Raw genomic sequence first — 24,109 nt, 5'->3', positions numbered from 1 at the left:
AGCCTGGTCTCAGCTCAGCTGCAGGCAGCCACTGGCTCCTGGGCTGTGAGGCCTCGGTGGCGAAGGGCACATCCCCCTAACCCACAGCCAGCTTGAAGCCTGGCTGGGACCTCGTTAAGAGCCGCCGGTGACATCACCAGTACATGGAGCAAAAGGAACCTATGTCTTGCCTCCAACCGGCCTGGGGTGTCATTCGTTGCAAGTGGTCTTCCCTCGCTCTGGGGTGAGACCCCGGCAGGCCCCAGGACTTTTCTGTTGATCGATGGTGACAAATTTCAATTCAGTAATTATAACAGGTTCAGCCTCCAAAATGCTAATCAAAATCCTAAACTCAATTTGGCATCTCAGCTTCTTGCTCCCCCAAGCCAGGCCCCGTGTCAACCTACAGAGCACCTGGGAAGAGGCCCTCTACCCCTGGAAACTCAGAAACCCACTGCAGCTTCAGGGCCCCTGGGGAGAAGGAAGGGGCGGTGCAGTCACGTGTAGGAGGCCTTGCCTCCAATTAACTACTGGGGGACATGGCATACATGCATCTCCCACAGGCAGGGCACTCTGGCTGCCCAGTCTGGGCCGGCACAGGCCCACTGCTGCCTTGGGGCCGTCTTCCATGGCCCTCAGCACCTCCTGAGGGTCCGGCTCGCCCCAGCCCTTGCTACCTCCCACATGCTCTCTTGCTCTCTCTGTTCTCCACGTGGGTAAAGGGCCTGAGGGCCCAGAGCCTGGCACAGGTCCCAAGCCATTTCCAGGAAAACTTGCCCATGATCACTGCACGGCCTGTTTACTGTTAAAGTTTAGAAGGTACTCTCCTTTTGTTCTGCAGAAATTTAGAGAATATACTACTTCAGTCACCTTAATAAAGGACCCCAGAGACCCACGGTTCTCAGGCTCCAGTGTTCCTGGGAGGATGGGGGCTAAAACGCAGATTCCAAGGCCCATCTCTCTGAAGTGGTCAGAGTCTGGCTGAGAAGGGAATCTGCAGGTTAACCAGCAAACTAGCACCACAGGGAGGAGACATGGCCTCTTCTCCCAGACTACAAACTAGAAGGCTCTTTACTGTTTCCCCACATTAACCTAGATCTAACTCTTCCCATGTTTGGCCCCACAGAACCTCAGCCATCAGCCTCAGATGAGACTGCCTGGAACCGCCGAGCATCTGGGAAAGTCCCTGCTGGGGTGGGGGGGCGAGCATGAGCTCAGTGTGCATGGGGACTGCGGTGGGATGCCACGAGGAACCACGCGCCACGGCGAGTCTGTACTTACCAGCAAGGGGTTGTAGGCACCACAGGCGCCGAAAGCGTCTTCGTCCCTCAGATACACGGGCCGGGACATCAGTCTTTCCAGCATAGACACGTTCAGCCCGTAGGCCATGGCGAGTCTGGACTTAATGACCGGGCCGAGCTGCATGGGGTCTCCAGCAAGGACAACCTGTGGCACACAGATGGGCACCCACACTAGTGCAGGGAGATGGCAGTCGCACAGACTTACAGCCACAGCCGGGAGAAGTCTGGAAGTAGGCCAGGGGGCCCCGTGCGTGCACCAGGCTGGCCTCTGCCTTTTGGTGGCCAGGCCGGCTGAGGCCCCGAGTGCAGGCGGGGAGGCGGCTGGCCCCCACAATCACTCGGGCTGCAGGAGACAGAGGATGCAGCACAGCTACCGGGGCAAGGTGGCAGAGACTCAGACAAGGGCGGCGGGATGTGAAGAACAGAGTGGCCGGGCAGCCTCTGTCCCCGTGTCCTGGAAGTGCACTCTGTGCACTTCCCCCTCCTGCCCTGCTGGCCCGGCCCACATGCTGCTGAACCAGGTCTGCTCCCTGCTCTTTGCGGCCCCCACACCAGGCAATCAGGATGGGAGGAGGTCAGGGTCTGGGGGACCAAGAGAAGCTAGAAGGCCCCTCCGGAGTGACGTGAGCAGAGGACCCCTGTCACTATGAGGGTGAGTGCTGGAGGAAGCAACAGCTGTGAGTAGCAAAGAGCCAAAGCATCAGCCTGAAGGGGTTCGCAGCAAAGGGGCAGGGGAGGGAGCAGAGGAGTCAGATCGGGGCAGCGAGCTGGGAAATGCTCCTGGGGTCTGTGTTACAAGTGACTCAGCCCAGGTAGAGCACCCCTTCCTCCTTGTTCACGCAAGGCCCTAGATGCACAGAGCCCCAGGGTCCTCAGCACCTCACGTGAGCCCGCCACCCTGGGGGTGTCCTGTGCACAGACCGTGGTTGGGTGCGCTGAGCACGCACCAGTGCAGGGGAAGCGGGAGGAGAAGCTCACGCTGAACAGGCCTCACCTGGCCGTTGGTGCCCGAAACCAGCCCCAGAGGAATGAGGCACTCCGGCTCACTCGCCTGTCCTGCTTCATCCACAAACACGTGCGTGAAGTGTCCGACTCTAGAGCCAAAGATGTACTAAGTGGTCATTTCTGTCAAGGTGTCTTAGCAAGTGACACCTGACTCACACGGCAGGGCCACATCTGCACCAGGGCCTGGCAGGATGGCCAGGAAGATGGGCGTTGGATCAACTGCAGGCCGCGGGCCAGTCCTGTCCGCACCTGGGGCTCCGTGCAGGACGCACGTGCGTGCGTAAGCAGACGCAGGGGACAGAGGACAGGGGTGGGAAGGAACAACTGGGGAGAGGCGGGGGGGGGCACGGAGACAGGGCTCCTGGCGCAGCAAGTGCTCCTCACTCCCGAGGCTCCGCCGGGCAGCACACGGGGAGGGGGAAGCACAGCTGGAACATGGCTCCTCCACCCACAAACCGTGTGGCCCCGGGCAGGTTGCATGGCCTCCCTGTGCCTCAGTTTCCCCGACGCAGCTGCTGCCCTCCTGGATTCACCTCACGAGCGTGCTCTCAGCCAGGACGACACCCCAACCCTCCAGGCCAATGGGGGCCCAGGGGATAGCGCGGAGCCTGTGCTCTGGGCCCCAAGCAGCCCGCAGAAAAGATCAGCAGCAGGGACACTGAGGTGGGACCACAGACCCACTGGCCACAGGATAAACTTTGGGGCGAGCCCGCCAGAGCCGCCATCGGAGCCCGCTGGCATGTGGTGAAGCAGCGCTGGGCCCTGCTTCTCTCCTTCCACTGGGAGTCAGGCTGTGGCCCCACAACGACACCCACAGGCCCCTCCCAACCAAAGAGGAGGAAATCACATGCTTCCGGTTTTCTACCTCATGTCCCCATTCCTGAAGAATCTCAACATTACGTTATCTTTCTTAGAACATAAGCACTTAAGTTTTCAATTCTGCGTTCCTCAGTTAGTTACTTTTACCAGTCGATACCGTCCTGTGTGGTTACCTTGTAAGCTTCCCGCAGCCCCAGCTCCCCGCGGGCTCCCTATCTGCTGCCGTGGCTCCTTCCTCATCCTTCCCTCCCTCCGGACAGCCTTGGGTCCCTCGTACCGTTGGGGTCTCAGCATGAGTGCGGGTTCCCTGCTCCCCTGCCCAGCATGCGCCCCCGTGCAGCCAGCCTCCCCCCCCCCAACAGAAGCTTCAGGAGGACAGAGACCCCGACCACGCACAGTGCCTACCTCACTCCTATTTGGTAGAAGAGCCCTGCGCTGCTGCACGTTGTGATTATTATCCTGAAGCGCGAGGCCTTCCAGATGTCTTCTCCATCTTTGCAATACGCTTTGATGGCGTCAATGATTGTCTGGAGGGAGGAGGTGCAGTCAGTTTACTTTTCAGAGTATTAAATGTTTCTTTCAAGTGGATGTAGTCACAGATTGAAAACAATTCTAGAAGATGGTGTTGTCCTGTTCCTACTTCTTACTTAAAACTAAGTAAATGACTGATATTTGTTTCCTTAAGTCAAAATATTTTATATTTTCATACCAATTTTAGTCCATGTTCTAGAGACTCTGGAGCCGCGAATATAACACATCCTGCAGATCCTTCCCCAAAACAAGTACATACGTTTTCTAGATTCAGTTTCTTTTGTTAAGCAAACCAGGAACTTCTAATTAACCCAAAGAGACATTTATAGCCAAACCAATAAAACAGAGCCAAAAAGAAACAATACATTTGGGTATCAGATAAAACAGGAATGCTGCCATTTAATACAGTGGTGAATGCCCAGCCCGGAGAAGCAGCAGGAGAATGTACTAGAAGTCGGGAGCAGGTGGGAGGGCCTTGACGATGGCAGGCTGGGGCGGCTCACCTCCTCGAACCTGCAGGTGGCGTTCACCCGCACCATGGCGCCCGGCTGCAGCAACTGGCTCTCGTGCAGCCGCAGACACGCGAGGTCGGCCGCACTGTTGGAGGGCGCGCACACCAGTATCCGACTATCTGGCAAAGCACAGTACACCTTCAACCAGGACACAGGAGAGACAGAGGGGTAAATGTCAACCTGCCCAGGACGGACACGAGAGGGGCGTCTGACGCCAGCACGCATGTGCTCACTGCTCGGGTTTGGCCATGTGGGCTCACGTCACATGGCGGGGACTCAGGCAGGGATGGTTCTGCCCATCGCAGGCACGTGCCAGCGAGACACAGGGCAGGTGAGAGAGTTCTTCGTCCTCCAAGATCCCAGACCACCCTCCCAAGGCAGAGACAGTGTCAGATTAATTCTCATGGGCGTAGCGCACGGTTCACAGTGCTGGCTGGGCACTTGGTACACGTCTGCTAATCTGAATCCTGAATGACACAAAAATACTATATATACGTGATCTCCACAAACTCAATGTATAAATGATGGAAAACATGAGAAACTTCTGTAGAACGATGGCTTAGCTACTGTAATGGGAACTTATTTTCTGTAGCAAAATTTCATGATGTGACTGGTCAACCATTCTTCTTATCTTTTTTAAGTAAGCTCTACCCTCAATATGGGGCTCAAACCCACAACCCCCAAGATCTAGAGTCGTACGCTCCCCTGAGCCAGTTGGGCACCCACCCCAGAGTGGCTGACCAATCTAAGAGTAGAGTCCTTTCTATATTATATATACGTATATATTTATTTACTCATTGCTTCCACCCAAACAAACTTAACCTGGAATGATAGGTACATTTTATTTTTAAAAAGTTTTATTTATTTATTTACTTTCTTATTTACATCCAAGTTTGTTCGCATATCGTGCAATAATGATCTCAAGAGTAGAATCCAGTGGTTCATCCGCTACATAAAACACCCAGTGCTCATCCTAACACGTTTCCTCCTTAACGCCCCTCCCCCATGCCCCCAGCCCCTCCAGCAACCCTCAGTTTGTTCTCTGTATGTAAGAGTCTCTTATATTTTGTCCCCCCCTCCCTGTTTTTCTATTATTTTTACCTCCCTTCCCTTATGTCCATCTGTTTTGTATCTTAAATTCCACATATGGGTGAAAGAGAATGCTTTCTAAACCAATGAAATAAGCTTTGAAAACACTACATAGTCCCATAAATATAGAACAGATGCAGCTAAACATGAAAGAAGGGGTTTTCGAGCCTGTCCCCGCTTTCTGACTCTGCGTGAGGGAAGTCCACCACTTCCCGAGGACGTGAACGAGTTTACTGGTGGCCGTGTCACCACCGGTGGTTACCTGTAAAACAGCCTCTATTATTGTCACGGTCTTCCCGGTTCCAGGAGGCCCAAACAGGATGTATGGGAGCGGGCGGCAGTCGCCACTGAGAATTCTTCGAACCGCTAACTTCTGGTTTTCATTGAGCACGGGATTGAAAAATTCCTTTTCTCTCGCCTTGGGGGTCTGGACTGCATTTGCTGGATTCGGAGCAGAGAAATGGGGTCAGGCACAGCCGAAGCACAGGACAGCACGGCCCCCATGACGGCCAGGATCCAGCCAGTGGGGGGGGGGTGCTCCTCAGCGCCCGCTGCTGAGTCGCTCTAAGGGCCTCGACTTTGTCAGCAGAGCCGGGAAAATCAACTCAGCTGAGGGCAAAACCAGAGGCCACTTAATTCATTTTTCTATTTTACATGTGCAGCATCACCTAACATGTTGGAGGCGTGCTCTGGAAAAGGTCAAATAGTCAGTACTCACATCTCCGCTAGAGGCCCCAACCTGAAACCTGATGTCCCCACTCAGTCTTCAGTGGAGACAAGTGTTCATCGCTCCGTCCAGTCAGACCACACCCACCTCCTGACCCGACTTCTGCAGGAGTGGCCCTCGCACCCAGATTACCTGGTTTCCTGGCAAAGGCTGCCAGGTGCAGTGTGTCCTGGGCACCAGCCTGCCTCTCCTTTGCTGCGTGTTTACTATGGTCCTTCATGGATTTCCGATTCTAGAAATAATCATGAAGAAAAATGGCTTAAAAAAACCCCTTGTTTATGCAGCTTTGAAGAGTGAACACAAACACCTGCCAACATTCTACTTGTTTTGTTTTTTCTTTTTTTGTTTTGCCTGGATCCCCTGTTCTACTTGTTTATTTAACAGCTCTTTGCATGGATGACAGGTCATATGTTTCAAAACATAACAAAAATACACAGGATCTGATTTTTTAAAAAGCTGCTAAAAATGTTTATTTTTTTAAATCCCCTTACAAAAATAGATTTGTTAGATTAACAAGCCAAATCCCATGATGGTGACTGCAGAACAAAGGGTTGCACGGATCTGACAGGTGTAGTTTCTCTTTCGCATCCTTCCCGCTGCACCTGCTCACCTGCCAGGGAGATCCTGCAGCGGCTGAAGGCAAGTCCTGGAGTCCCTTGCTCCCCTGGAACCCCTGAGTCAAAACTCTTTTCTGTGCAGTGTGAACAAGCCCTCCCAAGCACAGCACAGGCCGGAACTCGCTCTGAGCATCACAAGCCTCCCAGGCACGGCCACGGGCCGGCAGGACTTCTCTCGTCAGTTCCCGACCCTACACGGTTGTGGGTGAGTTGAAACATAAACGGAGTTTGTCCTGGACCAAGGGGAACTGGTTTTCAAATATCCCCCATTACACACAATGCTGTATCTTTGTGCATCACAGGACTACTTTCATAGGACAAATCCTAGAAGGTAAATAGTTACTAAAAGTTTCATTTAGGAGCACCTGGGTGGCTCAGTCAGCTAAAGGTCTGACTTCAGCTCAGGTCATGATCTCGTGGTTTGTGAGTTTGCGCCCCATGTCAGGCTCCGGGCTGACAGTTCACTGCCTGGAGCCTGCTTCTGATTCTGTCCCCGGCTCCCTCTGTGCCCCTCCCCGACTTATGTGTGCCCTGCGCTCTCTCTCAAAATATACACATTAGTAAAATTAAAAAGTAAAAGTTTCACTTAGAAAGTATATACATATTGCCAAATTTTAGTCCAGAAGGACACAGCAATTTACCTTCCCACGAGGCGTGTGCATCTAAGGTGCACAATCGGACAAGTTGTGACAACACGAACACACGACACCATCACAATCAGATAAACACAACTACTGAGCTCACAAAGCGTCCCCACTGTCAACAGAGTGGTTACAGTTCCTAGAATGCTTCACACACGGAGGCCTAGATTATGCACTGCTTGTCTGACACCTCTCCAGCGTGATGAACTCTTCCTGAGGCCCAGCAGCACCACCCTCACCGCTGAGTACCACTCCACCAGAAGAGAATGCAATTCCTCATCTACCCACACAGGGATGGACACCGGGCCAGTCCTGTACTGGCCATTACCGAGAGGGCGCTGCTGTCCTTGTGGGGACGTGTCACTGTGGTCAACGCCAGGAGCGAAGGGTTGGACGGTATGGCGAGTGTAGGTCTGGCTTCCTCAAGGAACTTTTTCAAAGCAGCTGTGCCGTTTTGCTTCCCCACCAGCCTGCGTCAGGCTCTAGCTGTTGCACACGCACACGACCCTTAGTGTGGGCAGTCCTGTTAACTTTGTTCATGCAATCTGGACGTAGTGGCAGCTTACTGTGTTTTAACTTGTGTTCCCCAATGGCTAATGCTGAGTATCTTTTCATGACTTCCAATTTGCATACAGACAGTCCCTGACAATGGTTTGTTTTGTGATGGTGTGAAAGTGGTATACATTCTGTAAAAACTGTACTTGGAATTCTGAATTTGGGTCTTTTCCTGGGCTAGCAGTATGTGTGGTATGATCTTCCTGTGTTGCTGGGCAGTGGCCTCAGCTCCCAGTCAGCCCACGATCAGAGGTCAACAACCATCCTGTACCCAGACCGCCATTCTGTTTGTCCCTGAGAATATATATAGCATTCGATACATTACGTGAGATGTTCAGCACTTTGTTATCAACAGGCATTGCATTAGCAGATTCCACCCCACTGTTATGAGCGCATCTGAGGTAAGCTAGGCTAGGTAGGTTAGGAGTATTATGCATTGCCAACTTATGGTATTTTCCCCCTATGCCGAGTTTAACAGGGTGTGACCCATTGTAAGCAGAGTCAGATCTGGACATTCTTTGGTAAAGTATCTATTTGTGTCTTTGGCTCAGTTTTGAATCCCATGCTCTAGCGATGAGCTGGCTGGGCACTTTTTAGTTGTTTTAAACAGTATTTCTTCAATTACTGAAATTGCACACTTCTTTGTTCTCAACATGTCTTTTCTCAGATACGTGATTTCCAAATATTTTCAGTCTGTCATTTGTCTTTTCATTATCTTGACCATATCTTTTGACCAGCAAAATATTTTATTTCACTGGAGTCCAAATTTATCAATTTTTTTTATGGATCACATTCTTAGCATCATATCTAAAAACTCTTTGCTTTACCTAAATATATTAAGATTTTCTCTTATGTAGTTTTCTAGAAATTTTATGATTTCAGGCTTCTATTTAGGGCTATGATCCATTTGAGTTAATCTGTGTGCATGCTGTGAGGTATGGACCCGGATGCATACCTCTGCATACAGACACCCGATTGTCCTAGTGCCTTTTGTTAAAGATGATCCTTTCCCTATTCTGACCGCCTCTGCATCTTTATACAGTCAATTGTCCAAATTCCTGGTCTACTTCTAGGCATTCTATTCTGTTCCACTGATACATTTATCTCGTATTGATTAAGATAATTGTAATTACTGTATTGATTGTTGTAACTCTGCAAAACATCTCAAGAATAGGGAGTGTGAGTTCTTAAAGTCTGTGGTTCCTTTTCAAAGTTGATCTGAAAATCCTAGGCCTTCTTCCTTTCCATACAGATATTGAAGTTGGTTTGTCAATTTCTACAAAAATGTCTGCCAAGATTTGGACCTGACTAGCATGGAGTCTGGGGATTGGTTTGGGTTTCCTGATACATGAACAGTTTCTCTCATCAGTGTTGTGAGGACTCCAGGGGTACAGTCTTACACATCTTTTGTCAGATTTATCCTTAATGTTTAAGAACATTTGGATGCTACTTTATATAGTATTAAAATTTCAGTTCTTGGTGTTTAATGCTAGTACATACATACTTTTGTATATTAACCTCGTATCTTGCAAGCTTGCTAGTCACTTAACTAGCTCCACCAGCTTCTTTTTAGATCCATTAGATTTTATACACAATATGGGTGCCTCCTATTTTTCTTGCTGTGCTGCTCGTCTACAACCTCCTTACAGTGTTGAATGTCAGTGGCAGGAGTGGATGTGTCTTGATCCTCACAGGAAAAGTGCATTTTGTCTCTCACTGTGTAGGTTTTTAGGTGAAGGAATTTCCTTTCCATTTCTAGTTTGCTAAGCTTTTTAAATTAGGAATGGATGTTGGGTTTTGTCAGGTGCCTTTTCTAGGTCTATGGAAATGACGGGTTTCTCTTTGTCTATGGTTTTTCTATGTCTATGGAGATGATGGTTTGTTCACATGATGATTATCATGGACTGATTTTGGAATGTTAAATCAGCCTCTCATTCCTGGGATGAACCATTCCTGGTCTCTTTCACATATAAACCCATATATATATGTACACCCATATGTGTATATATATATACACTGACACACACACACACACACGTGTGTGTGTGTGTGTGTGTGTGTGTGTGTCAGGCTAGCTGACACGTCAAACTGACTACCCCAGTACTCTTCCTCGATCTTCTTCAAAACCTACAGACTATAGTGATGTCACCTGTCTCCTGGATTCTGGTCATCTGTGTCTTCCTGCTTTTCCCTCATCAGTCTTTGAAGTTTATAAATTTTATTGATCTTCTCTGAGAACCAGCTTTTGGGTTCACGGATTCCTCTACCATTCTTGTTTTGTATTTCACTGACTTCTGGACCAATGTTTATTATTTTCTCTCCTTTGTTTAGTTTGTATTTCATTTATTATTATTTTTCTAGTTTTCTGAGGAGGAAACTGAGGTCACTGATTTGAAGCCTTTATTCTCTTGCTGCTGTCACTCAGCACTATGGATCCCCCCCTAACCGAGGGCTCTAGCAGCATCTTACAGTGCTTGAGGTGCTGCACTGTCACTTTCACATTGGTAAAAACACTTTCTAATCTATTGATTTCTTCTGTGATCAGTGGGTTGCATACAAGTATGTTTTAGCTTTTTCAGGATGTGGGGATTTTCCAGAGATCCTTCTGCTACTGCTTTTTAACCTGAGTCCATGTGGTTAGACAACACATCTTGTATCACTTTAAACCTTTTGAATTTGATGGCCTTGTTCTATGGCCCCAAATAAGGTCTACAGGAGTGAGTGTTCTGTGTCCACTTCTACACAAAGTGCACACATTCAGTTCTTTCTAGGTGGGGTGCTCTACCAACATCCCTCAGGTCAGAGGCTGACTACTGTTTAGGTCTCCTGCATTGTACCACCTTTTGTCTGTCTGTTCTGTGATTAATGGAGGGAGGGGTGCTGACATCACCCATCAGCACAGGGAGTTTGTCTGGTTCTCTCTGCAGTTTTATCAGTTTCTGTTTCCTGTGCCTGGAGTCTGTTATTAGGTGCAGAAGTGTCTAGGATTGTTAGACACTCTGGAGATTTTCTTTGATACTGTGACATCACCTTTACCCTACCTGGGCCCCAAAACCTACTCTGACATTTGCACAGCCACCCCACCCTGTGATTGTTGCCATCTTTTCTTGTTGATACCTTTTCTCATCTTTTACTTTTAACTTGTGTCTTTATATTTAAAATGTGTTTCTTACAGGCAGCATATAGGTGGGTCTTGTCGTTTTATCCAATCCGGCAACCTCTGCCTCTTAACTGCCACGTTTAGACTGCAAACACGTAATTTGATTACTGATCCTGTGACATGTAACTTTCTACCATTTGTTTTCAGTGTCTCAATTGTTCTAGATACACAACTGTAGCCAGAGATGTCAATACCCACTCTAAGTAAATCACTGCACAAGCGGGTAGGAAATAAGTCAGGTCATGGTACAGTTGTTCATGTATCCCTCTTTTTCTGCCTACTTTTGAATTATTTTTATAATTCCCTTTTATCTCCTTTGTTGGTCTAGCTCTTTATATTTGTTATTAGTAGTTGCTCTAGGATTTAGAGTGTATATCTTTAACTGATCACAATTTACTTAAAGTGAATTATACTAATATGGTGTAAGAGAAGTGATACTCTCGTCTTCCATCCCTTGTTTAGATCTATGTTATATTACAAACTCCGTAATACATTGTTACTATTTCAAAGGCCTAAAAAACCAACTTATCTTTTTAAAAATTATGAAATGTTATCACAGTAAGAACATTTCACTTCAGATCTTCCTTCTTAAAAATTTTCCCGTGGCGAGTACAGCAGGTCAGAGCCATACCGCACACCTCCAGAGCTTGCTCCCTCTGCAGAATTCAGACTTCATGCCCACTGGTCAGCAGCTCTCCATTCCCTTCCCCCAGTGCCTGGCAACAACCATTCTACTTCTGACTCCATGGGTCTGATTATTTTAGAGATTTCACAGAGACAGATCCTGTCTCAGGACATGTTTTTCTGTGACTGGCTTATTTCTCTGAGTATAATGTCCTCCAGGTCCATCCATGTCATCACATTTTATAGAATTTCCTTCTGTTTAAAAAGTCCGTTATTGGGCCCCTGGGTGGCTCAATTGGTTGAGCATCTGACTCTTGACTTCAGCTTCGGTCACGATCTCACAGTTGTGACTGAGCCCTGCGTCAGGCTCTGCACCAAGTATGAAGCCTGTTTGAGGCTCTCTCACTTTCCTTCTGTCCTTCTCTCCCACGCGCATGTGCTTTCTCTCTCAAGCAAATAAGTTAAAAAGTCCTTTTAAAGAGAACTTTTTTAAGTAACAAAAAATTCTTTAAATGTATGTACCCATTTATCATTTCTGGTCCTTTTTGCTCCTCTGGGCAGAACCTCACGTCCGTCCATCTGGGGTCGTTTCTGCGTGCTATAAGGGTTCTCCCAGCTGGTGATGCAGGTCAGTGGGTAGCCGCCTGCCCCATCTTTCAGCTCATGCATGTCTGAATAACTGTGAGTGCTCTCTTTGTTTCCGAAGTATTGACTGGGCACAGACTTCTGGGCAGACAGTTCTTCCTGCTGGCACCTTCCAGAGCCACCCGTCTCTGGAGCTCACTGCTGTCAATAAGAAGTCGCTGCCATTCTTTCTTCTGCTCCTCTGCATATAATGAGACTTTGTTTCTAAGGTTTATAAGCTCTATCCAAGTGACTTGTAGGAATGTGGTGGTCATGTGTCTCAGTACAGTTCTCTTCAGATTTCTTGTTCTTTAGGTCTGTTAAATTTCCTGGATGTATATGTAGTTTACGACTTATAGTTTTCGACTGAGGAAAATTTCCACTATTTTTTCTAGTATTTCTTATACGCCCCCTCTGGGACTCCGAGTGCATGGGTGCAAGACTGCGGGTGGGTGTACCACAGCTCACTGACGCTTTATTTATTTTTTAATACACTTTAGTTTTTTTTAAATATACTTTAGTTTTTTTTTTTTTAATACACTTTAGTTTTTTTTTTTAGTTTTTGGAGATTTTGAAAAAAATGATTCTTCTTTACTGTTTTGCTTTATTGAGTTTCTGTGTTCAAGTTCACTAGCATTTCTGACTGTAGTGTCTAGTCTGTTAATTGTCTGACATATTTTTCATGTTAAGACACTGAGTTTTTGCCTCTAGAAATTTGTCTTTTATTGTTTATATCTCCACTGAATGTGCCTGTGTTTTCCTCTCCTTCACAAGCTTATGGAATATAATTATAGTAACTGTTTTCATGTCCATGTCTGCTAATTACTACCACTGTTATTATTTTTTTGACTATTACAAAAGCTTATTTAACAATAAAGTTCAATATGAAAATGCACTACCTGATTTTTATACAGTAGTAAAACAGGAGCTATGGAGAGAGGACATGTAGAAGGCCCTGGTTTCTTCCAGAACACACCCACTATTAACAATACTCATTCCAAGGTTTCTAACATGACGATACTATTTCCTGGAATTAGGGCCATTTCAATATTGTTCTCTTGCCCACTAGCTGCCATCTCTACACATTCATCTATTACAAGATTCATAAAGGGACTGAGCCCCCACAATACTTCCTGGACATGTCTGCCACCATTTACTTTCAATGATAATTTCTTGTCCATGAACTTTTCAGCTCGGGAGGGTGAGCTTTGTTAACGGTGTCTACACCGCAAGCTCAAAGATGCCTCCAAATGGAATTCATGGCATCCTTCATACTCCTGCATTAAGCCTGGCATACCACTGTTATTTTCTTTAGTTGATTACAACTGACTGAATTAAAAAAATATTTCTGAGACAGCACAGGCGTGCACTCTTGAGACAAGTCCAGGGGTGTCTCTGCAGACCAGAGGGCTCGTTTTGTCCTGTGCTCTCCCCCAGTCCTCTGCCCTGTGAATGCCATCCGTCTTGTCCTTACGCTGCCAGGCGTGTCTCCTCAATTCTGTAGGTCACCGGCCTCCCTTTCCGCTCCCTGGCCTGGGAGCTCTGAAGCCTGTAAGCTGGGGCAATCACAGGAGTCCCCTCATTTGCTTCCTCTGTCAGGAATCACTGTCCTAGGATATGTTGAAACTGGTGTGTGTTTTGTCTGACTTTTAATTAGTTAAGGAAGGTAAATTCAGTCTATATTGGTTGATGTGTGGAATGACCTCAAGTTTATCTGCAATCTAAGCTTATCCAGAAGAAGATAACATTCTGCATTTAAAAATCTTAAGACTCAGCTAATGAGGAATGTGATCCACACAAAGGGCACCGGCTCTTCCATCTCACGTCCCCCACCAGAATTACAGACCCTCCCTGAGAATCAGGCCCCCGGTGGACCAATGAGCGAGGTGCTGTAGGTGACACTGCATCTGTTCCACTGAAGAGCCTTTCTACTTTTAAATCAAGAAACAAAGATGATTTTAATGGAAACTTTTCGCTGCTCCCTTCAGAGAACTTTCTGTGAATATGTAGGAGGTACTCTAAACCTATCATTTTTGCATTTTTGGAGAGGGGCTATAAAATGGTAAAAGACTTTCTAAATATTAGAATTAAAATTTTATATTTTTTATAAATTTAAAATAGGTTCAAAAAAGCAAATTCGAACAGCATAGTACTGTAGGTTACAACCTCCAACACAGACACGGAGAGTTTTTATTACTGGAAACACAATGATAAACCACTTCTGTTTTACTCAGAAATATATGGACAGCCTAGACAACAGCTGGCAGAAAGCAGGCACTATGCTATTCATGGAACCGGATTATATAAGTGAAAAATAGAATACCTTTATAATCTTCACAAAGATTACATATGTTGGGGCGCCTGAGTGGCTCAGTCCATTAAGCATCTGACTCTTGATCTCGGCTCAAGTCATGATCTCAGGGTTCATGACTTTGAACCCTACATGGGGCTCTGTGCTGACAGCGTGGAGCCTCGTTGGGACTCTCTCTCTGCCTCACCCCTGCACACATATGCATATACTCCCTCTTGCTCTCTCAAAATAAATACTTAAGAAAAAAACCCCACAAAAAAACAAAGATTACAAACCTTAACAATTTGGTGGACATATATTCTTCCAGACATTTCCTATGCATATATAATAGAATAAATGTGCCTGTCTGAGTGTACAAGCATATAATTTTAAAATAAAATGATAAACTCATACAAACAGATCTGCATCTTGGTTTTCCCCACTTACTGTACCATATAACTGTATATAAACTTTACACTAAATCTGTTGTACAAATATCTTAGACTTATTTATTTAGAGAGAACGAGGAGGTGCGCATGCATGTGAGTGTGGGAGGGGCAGAGAGAGGGAGACAGAATCCTAAGTAGGCTCTGTGTTCTTAGCATGTCTCCTTCCAGACCTTGGAAGCCCGAGGTCCACTGTTAGCACAGACCCCAACACGGGGCTCGATCCCACGAACCACAAGATCATGACCTGAGTCTAAATCAAGAGTCGGACATTTAACCTACTGAGCCATCCCAGGCGGCCCTGAATATCTTACTTTTATTTGAGCTGTGATCTTGGGTTATTTTTGACCTATACCCTTCTAAAATTCCAGGTCATGGAGAGCTAATATATTAGCTATTGAAATATTTAAAAGTCGTCAAAGCGATACCTTGGTGGTGGGCTGTCCATCACGTTTGGTGTCTTGTGTGTAGTTCCAATTTACTGTCACTTGGGGAGACTGTAAAATGACTTCTTCTGGAAACAACACTTTTAAAACAAGGTAAGAAGGTAGATATTACTGAAAAGCTTAAAAAAGATGAATAGAAGCAACCTAGACCCTTCCCTTCTGGGTCCTGGACTTGGTTTCTCAGTTACAACAGAATACCAGTACTGTGTATTGTTCACAACGAAGTCATCTGCCTATTTGGAAGTACAAAAGTAAGTTACATTAAGAAGGGAAAAGCACAGGGCAACACTTCATTTTCAGTAATTTAAGCATGCTATTTTCACACAGATGAAATAGTAAAGAGACACTGAAACTTGCCAATGCCAAAGAAAAACTTTGGATATCACAGAATTTTACTTGTAATATATGGCTGAGGAGACTGTGTTTTACACAGAATTTTACAAGGAACTTATAAAAACACTCTGGGAAGAAGTAAAACCATCATTCCACAAAAATAATACCTTTCACACCTAAGTGGATGATGTGTTCAAGCGCAAAGTGACACCGTCTGCTTGTGGTCCTGCCAGAGAAAGAACAATATAAAATAACTCACCTCCAGTGTAGACGTACTGAGACTAGTACTGGACACGGGAATCTAGCCTGAACAAACACTTATAAAGGGGGGTCTGGGGCACCGGGCGCTCCCTGCGCAGCATGTGCCTGCACACGACAGGACAACGTCAGGAGTTTTACAGAAAAACTTTCAACAGAAACATCCCACGTGTCGGGACAGCAGGGACTCCTTCGTTTCTGGGAATGTTTCTCTGTTAAATATATGAAAAGAATACGATGGGGAAAAAAAGGAAATATAACCTAAAATATTAATACTGCTACATCAACAACAAAGTTATTTTGATTGTAGAGATTTAAACCTTTGAACTTCACAATTCAAAGTTAAAAGATAAACTGAGGCTTATTAACAGTTTTAAGAGTCTGAGCAAAAATTGATCCGACCAGGCAGCGGCCCAGGCAGCGGCCCGCAGGGCCAGAGCTGCTGTCCGACAGGAAGGGCTCCTGCGTGAGGGAGCTGTCCCAGGAGCCACAGGGGGCTGGCTCTCCCCAGCCCACTCCCTGCAGGGGCGGGCAGGGGGCGGGCAGGGGTCCCACAGGCCCAGCCTCACCCATCCTGACCAGGCAGTTCCCCACTGGCCAGCTTGAGGTTCCGCTTCTGGAGGAGACAAACCTGTAATTACCTCCCGGTTTGGTGACGTGGCCCTTAGCACAAGCGACTCTGTTATGGGCCTATCTTACTGTCTTAACAAAACGAGATGAATAAAAAATGTAAAATAAAACCTCATCTTCAATGAAACAAGATCACCAAAGCTCCAAAGCACGAAAGATGGACGTCTGTTCGAGAAAGAACATCTGGCCTCAAAGAAACAAATACAAGAGCTGCTCCATGTCATCTCAGAAATCGGGCCACATACAGGTTTCTGGAAAATTCAGACTTGTGAGCCCAAACACCAAATGATCATTTCTCACCTGAATCATGAGGTGCAGAGCAAGCGCTTCGATGTCTCACAGTAGAGTTGTGGAGTGGGGGGGGGGGGGTGGGGTGGCCGTGTGAAGATGGGAAAACTGAGTGCACAAGCCCAGCCCTCAGAGACCCTCCCTCTGGGGCCCCAGGCACAAAGGCTCCTGGCAGCCTCACTCTGTCCCTGCAAGGAATCTTCACAAATAGTTACCTGGGATACAAGAAACTGAAGCGGATCAATTAAAGGGGAAGAAACTGAGGAAGGACTCCAGGCCTTCCAAGGGGAGGCTTTCCAGCCTCTGTGCCTGGTGAGCTGGTGCCACTCGGCCTCTGCCCGAGGGGAAGGAGATGTGAGCTTCCCACACCTTTCAAAAGGCACAGCAAAGACTGGAACACGTAACGAAGACAGCACCAAGCAAACCACACAAGCTCGTCACCCTGCAGATCACCGCCTTGCTTCGAAAAAGCACGCAAAACGGGAATAAAATATTTCTCAACAAATCCCAGAAGCACACTACAGGAGGAATTCACCAAAATAAAAATAACATTATGTTTTTCATTCTAGACATACAAGAAAGGTTTGATCTGAAGTTATCCAGTGAAAATACTTCATCTTACGAGTGCTCCAAAGGTAAGCAATAATGATCTCAAGAAACGCCAAAAAGGCAATGAGCATAATAGCTTAAAATGGAAACTGATGAATCATTTCCCAATTTGATTAATCTGAAGAACAGTAAGATACTAAATGGTAAAATCCTAGAGGTATTTGCACTAAAATATGAAACAAATCAGAGATGGAGAACCATGACCAAAAGAGCAGAACACACTGGGTGGGAGCAAACACTAAACGAAATTCCAAAGGAGGATCAAAGAATAAAGGAAAAGAACAGAAACTTTCCTAAGTACAATCTATTGTTGAAGAAGAGACTCCAAGTGGCAAGGATGCCAATCCTCCCTACGCTTTCACATCACTGTATGAAGAAGATGAGTTACTGCCTCACTATTTCTGACAGCAAACGCCTGGGAACCGAGTTAGACCCTGGCCGGGCGACTTGTGCTCCGACCTTCCACGGGACAGCACTCACCCAGCACCAAACTCCAAAATCACAAAGGAAGAAAGGTCTCGAGCCAATGACCTCAACTTCCATCACCAGAAACTAGAAAAAGGAGAGCAAACAGAACCCAAATAAATAAATAATAAAGACCAAGGCAGAAATCAGTGAAATAAAAAGTAGAAAGACCCTGGAAGATATGAATGAAATCAAAAGTTGATTCCCTCATAAGGCTTAAGAGAAAAGCCTATAACCAGATTGAAGAGGGGAAGGGAAGGTACGTATTTCCACTGTCAGGAATGAGAGAGGGTCACATCAGGACAGATTCGACAAGTACTACTAATAAGTAAATAATAGGATAGTTTCATGCAAATAGATTTCTTGGATGAAATGCAAATTCTTTTTTGTAAGACACAAACTGCCAAAGCTGACTCAGTACAAAACTGATAACCTAAATGGTTACAGATTTATTAAAGAAATGAAACCTGTAATCAGAAAGCTTCCCACAAAGAAAGCTCCAAACCAACGCGGCTTTACTGGCAAATTTCACTAAACATTTAAGGAAGAAGTGATACCTACTCCACATATTCTACACAAACTATCTTCAGAAATGGAGGAGGAAGTGACGCTTGTTAGCTTATATGTGAGGCCAACATTATCCTGATACCAAAATCAGAAAAAAAAATAATTTCAAGAAACTATAGACCAACATACCTCATGAACACAGATGCAAAAGTTAATGAAATTTTGGCACATGAGATTGAACAGTATATTAAAGGAAATTACATTATGGCCAAGTGAGGCTTATTCCAACAATGCAAAGTTGATTTTACATTAGAAAACCATTCAGCATAACTATCTTAATAGACTAAAAAAAAAAAGGAAAACCACATGACCAGCTCCATACAGAAAGCATCTGACAAAATCCCACACGCAGTCATGACTGAGCGCTCGTGGCAAACTTGAGTCCATCTCCTCACCTGACGGAGGACTGAGCACAAATGGCCGTATCCCGCTCACCGTGGTGCCGGACGGTTCAAGACTGACGAATGCTACACCCTCAGGTCAGGAACAAGGCCGCGTTTATGGAATGCTGCTGTAGCCAGCACAGTCAGGCAAGGAAAAACAATGCATCCAGATAAGAAAGGAAGCAGTAAAACTCTTTATCTGAACCAAAAGACTGTATATGTAGAAAATCCTACATAATCTGTAAAAGATACTAGAACCATTAGATGTGTTTGAAAAGCTCTCAGGATAGGAAATTAACATACAAAAATAAACCGCATTCGTAAATAGCAGCTAGAAACAATTTTAAGTTAAAATCGCTTACTGCTTACAACAGTGTCACAATTTTCTTAGAGTCGGAACAATCTGACAGGAGATAAGAAAACACGGCCAGAGAGCGGTACAGACACCTGGTCAGAGACATGAAACACAGCCCTGACTAGATGGAGAGAGGGAACATTTTCAAGGGTTGGAAGCCTCAATATTAACGTGTCAACTCTCCCTTAAGTGGACCTAAAAATTCAACATAATCCCAGCCAGAAATTCAACAGGTGTTTTGTAGAAACCGGCAGGCTGATTCTGACAGGCACAAAGGAACACCAAAGTCCCCAAAGAGCCACAGCAACGTGTCATCCAACGGACAGGGAGGAGGCACACCTTCTACTGCCTGGCTCAGGACCCGCCAGCAACAAGAACCCGTGTGAACGGCAAACAAGCACACAGAGAGGCGGTCAGCGCGGACCCAGGCCACGGTGAGGCGCCACCTCAGGACTAGAGCCAGGACTAAAAGCTTTAAGACTGACCAGCCCAAGGGTTGTGAGCAGGTGGGGCGGTGGGACCCTCACACAAGCCGGCAGAAATGCAAATGGCGCGTGGGGCTGCTTCCGACAGCAGCTCGGCACTTCCTAACAAGCTGAGTGCCCAGCACAGCAGGACCCAGCCGTCACACCGCCCCACCCAAGAGAAAGGGACACGTGTCCATCCAAACACCTGTGCACAGATGTTCACAGCAGCTCTCTCTGTAACGACCAGGGTATGGAAAACCCAATGTCCACCCACAGGTGACTGGACGGGTGAGCTGCGGCAGATTGCCACGATGAAACAGACCACTCAGGCAGAAAAAGGAACGAAACCAGAATCACCGTTATGCACCTGAAATTACTGTGACACTGAGCATCAACCATAATTTTTAAAAAGACAACAAAATCATGTAACAGTGGGATCGATTCTGAAAATAATTCGGCCAAGAGAGAGAAAGATGCCAGAGAAACAGTACGTAAAACCGTATGGAGTACAAATGACTGAGAGACGAGGAAAGCGCCGCCCTCGCCCTGGGAGTGGCAGGCAGAGAACCAACAAGAAGGGGCCCCAGGAAGCATCTGTGGTGGCGGATGTGCTCTTTCTCTGGACTGTGGAGCAGCTTTCACGGGACACACATACACGCAAATCCTCAAACCGCATGCTTTCATACGGCACAGGTGACCACACGCACGTTGTATCTTGGAAGGCCTGTTTTTTTCCCAAAAGGAACCGGCCTACAGGAAGTAAGCACTGCCCACCTGCCCTGTCCAGGGGCCCTGCCCCCAGCTCTGGGCAACCCGTGGTGCCGCCCTGCCCATCTTCCCTTTCCTACCTAACCAGTGGGGAATACACATTTTCTTTGAGGTGGGAATTCTGGTTTTACATACCAATGCAAGCGACCTAGAGACTAACCGGGACAAGGACAAGCGGAGATTCAGGTGTCAGAGGTGGCAGCTGGGCTCGTGCTGAGGCCCCCCCTGCTCACACGCAGTCTCTCATTTCTTCCACCCTCCACCTGGCCACCCACCAGCCTGCTGAGGACCTAGATCGCTGTCTGCCAGCAGCCCCTCACCGCCGGCACCGGCCCGTAGACCCTCTGGCGGATCTTGGATACCTTCTCTCTGGCTCAACAGCCCGTCATGCCTGCTGTCTGTCCTGCGTCCTTCCATAGGGCCACTCGAGCACCACCTTCCTCCCATGCTAACTCTCTCCTCCCTCCCCAACTCCTCCACCCCTTTGAGTGCTCCCGCTGCACGTTCCCGGGTCAGAAATGTCCGAGGACAAATCAGCTCTTTCGTCCTGCCCAAGGACGCGTCCCACCTGGCCAGGGCCACCTCCCCTCACAGGTGCTTCCTTGCCCCCGTCACCCCTGCCAGCACAGGGGCTCCACTGAGCTGGTTTCTCTCATTTCAAACAGCAGAGCGCCCCCTTCCTGGACTTCACCTAGTTCCCATTCCACCTGCTCTGCTTCCGTGGCGAACAGCAGCCTCTCCCCACAGACCCTCACCCCATTCACACCTGACACACTCCCCCTGGGGCAGTCCCAACACCCAAACGTTCCTTGAAAAAGACTAATATAATAAAGCTCTGATCTATCTTAAAATTAGCACCTTCTCATACTTAAAAGATACAGACATTGAAACAACAAGCAACAGACCTAGAGAAGTTCTTTGCGGTGCGCCTACCCAGGAACAGCACAGCACAACGGACACAGAAAGGACTCCTATAAATAGCAAAAACCAAATTATTCAGGAAAAGATATGAGCCAGTATTTCAGAGAGGAAGACATTTTATGGCCAACAAACATGGAAATTCTGAACTTTACACACAGAGAAATGCACATCCAGACCATAAGAAGACATTATATACCTACCAAGCCGGCACAAATTTAGAAGGCTAACAAAGTCAGGTTTGGGCTGGCTTGGATCAAGAGTTTCTTACAGACACGGGTTCTGGCGATTTCTGATGTGACCATGGGTAAGAGCTGAAATGCACACCCCCCAAACCCACAGTCCCATTTTTACGTGTACAGCCCAGAAGACACGAGCGTTTGAGCACAAGAAGGGAGAAGGTACCCACAGAATACCTTCAGAGTAGAGACAGGGACAGTGTCCATCCATAGACCAGGTGGAATAGTGGACTTGCCCTGGGGGGAGGAAGCAGCAGGTGACACAGGACAGTGACACAGAACATGGAGAATCTTGGGAATATGCCAGTGAAATCCTCCTAAACGCTATAGAGACTGCAAGCTCAAAACAAAACCAAAAAATACCTGGCACACCTGGGTGGCTCAGTCGGTTAAGTGTCCAACTTCAGCTCAGGTCATGATCTCATGGTTTGTGGGTTCGAGCCCCATGCTGGGCTCTGTGCTGATAGCCCAGAGCCTGGAGCCTGCTTTGGATTCTGTGTGTCTCTCTCTCTCTCTCTCTCAAAATAAATACACATTAAAAAATACATTTTTTCTGTGTGTGTGTAAAGATGCACAAACTGTGTGGGTTGTTTTTTTTTTTAAAGCAAGGGAGAGGCAAATACAAAATCCCAGTTACTGGTACAGGACGCAGTGGATGAAAGGGAGGGGAGAGCAGGTTAGCAGGGCGCCGCCCCAGGCTCATAAAGTGGTAAATGACAAGATCTCAGTGTACTTAAGGTTCAGAAAAGAATGACAAGCAAATGTTTGCAACTTTGTATCTTACCACATATCTGGTAGTAAAGCTGGAATTGTGAACTAGAAACAAGAACACCCTAGGCTGTCTAACCCGGTCCCCCCCACACCCCCCCCCCCGGCACTTCTGGTGGAGGGATGGAAGGAAGAGGCTGCCCATTGAGAGTTGAAGACACGCTTGCAGGCAGAATCACTAAAAGCCTTACCTGTTATATGTAAATTCCACATCCATGGGTTCAAAGTTATATGCTTGTTCAAATTCTGGGTTAAGTTTAAGAGTTACATCTTCATCATGAATCTAAAAAAGAAACAATTTAATTTCCATATTTTACATCTGATTTGTTGGGACAATCTTCTATCTTTATCTAGCAACACATCGTGAAACATTTCAGTCTATAGATTTGAGCTAAAATTTGGCATTCTAAATCCCTGCAAAAATAATCAACAGGATTAAATCATGTTGTTTGCTATCGTCACACTGTCCACACAGGAGGGCCTGGTCGGTGGCCATGCCCACACCAGCACACTTACTGTGCTTCTCACTGGCTGCACCCTAGAGAGCTGGGCTCTGTGTAAATAGTGTGCAACACAGGCATGGTCTTTGAAGGAGACGAGAAAGCAAAGAATGACCAATGCAGCGAGGGGTACCTGCCACAAAAGCACCTCCATCAAGAGGTCATTCCAAGCCCCTCCTCCTTCCAGAATAGGGAACTACCCATCCTGGGACCATCCAGCCAAAACCAGCGCCTGCCTAAAACGGCTCCTGGACAAGCGGAGCAGAAAGACAATGTCTAAAAAAGCAGGGAAGAAAAAAACATTAGGAAGGAAAGCCCTGAGTTGAAGAGAAGCGCGACTGAATGAGGGCTGCCAGGGGGCGTGGGTTTCACGGAGGCCAGGTGGCTGGAGCTGGCTCTGGTTTGTGACCATTGTGACAGGAGGCTGGCAGGAACGTGGGTGGTGGAGCTGCCCCATCAACAGGGCCCCTCCTTGTAGCAGAAGCCACAATCCCCATAGATAGAGAGTAAGCCCCGCATGGGTCCCCAGGTTTCCCAGGGATCGAGACAGAAGAAAATGAATCTGTAATTAAAGATCACCAAACACATGGGGAAGCAAATCCCCACGAGTGAGGGTCAGCACAAAGAGCCATCAACAGATTTGGGCGCCAAGGACTTCACACACCGACATAGTCATTTCTAGAAACTTGAAACACCATGCATGAAATTTTTGAAAAATCCAGAAAGAAAGATAAGCAAACCTAATACAAAAAATAAGAGGGCAGGGTGCCTGGGTGGCTCTTGGTTGGTTGAGTATCTGACTTTTGATTTTGGCTCAGGTCATGATCCCAGGGTCGTGAGATTTAGCGCCAAGATGGCTCCATACCGAGCGTGGAGCCTGCTCAGAATACTCTTTCCCTCTGTTCCCTACCACTCTCTCTCTCTCTCTCAAATAAAAAACAAAAACACCCAAACCTCTCCCCCTCCAAAAATATATCCAGGGCACCTTTAATGATTTAAGCAGAGTACTTGGAAATGAAAATCATGCTCAATGAGAAACTAAGGGAGAAGGGCGGAAATGACGATGTCTGTTCCCAGGCCACGTGCTCCTGGTGACAGGGAGGCTCCTCTGTGAAGGTGACTATGGTGCCAAGGGTCAGTGCTGGGACCCCTGGACTGGCACAAGTACACAGCATGCCAGCTGCACAGTGGGCGC

General features: G+C 47.0%; 1 protein-coding gene and 1 pseudogene across 1 annotated transcript in view; both read right to left on the bottom strand.

The window, feature by feature from the left end:
* MOV10L1 (Mov10 like RNA helicase 1) overlaps nt 1–24,109 on the bottom strand; it is a 72,470-nt gene that overhangs the window by 10,954 nt on the left and 37,407 nt on the right. Inside the window, exons 13-21 of the mRNA XM_077758052.1 lie at nt 22,606–22,697; nt 15,867–15,925; nt 15,349–15,446; nt 6,096–6,195; nt 5,499–5,677; nt 4,139–4,285; nt 3,510–3,631; nt 2,275–2,374; nt 1,261–1,425 (exon numbers count right to left, since the gene is read on the bottom strand). Coding sequence (XP_077614178.1) covers nt 1,261–1,425; nt 2,275–2,374; nt 3,510–3,631; nt 4,139–4,285; nt 5,499–5,677; nt 6,096–6,195; nt 15,349–15,446; nt 15,867–15,925; nt 22,606–22,697 — 1,062 coding nt within the window. The remainder of the gene's footprint in view (nt 1–1,260; nt 1,426–2,274; nt 2,375–3,509; nt 3,632–4,138; nt 4,286–5,498; nt 5,678–6,095; nt 6,196–15,348; nt 15,447–15,866; nt 15,926–22,605; nt 22,698–24,109) is intronic.
* LOC144226606 (small nuclear ribonucleoprotein G pseudogene) lies at nt 13,177–13,394 on the bottom strand (annotated as a pseudogene).

The sequence above is a fragment of the Crocuta crocuta genome, unplaced genomic scaffold (genome assembly GCF_008692635.1).
Source record: "Crocuta crocuta isolate KB4526 unplaced genomic scaffold, BGI_CrCroc_1.0 scaffold143, whole genome shotgun sequence".
NCBI lineage: Eukaryota > Metazoa > Chordata > Mammalia > Carnivora > Hyaenidae > Crocuta > Crocuta crocuta.
This window is presented reverse-complemented; position numbering and strand designations above follow the sequence as displayed.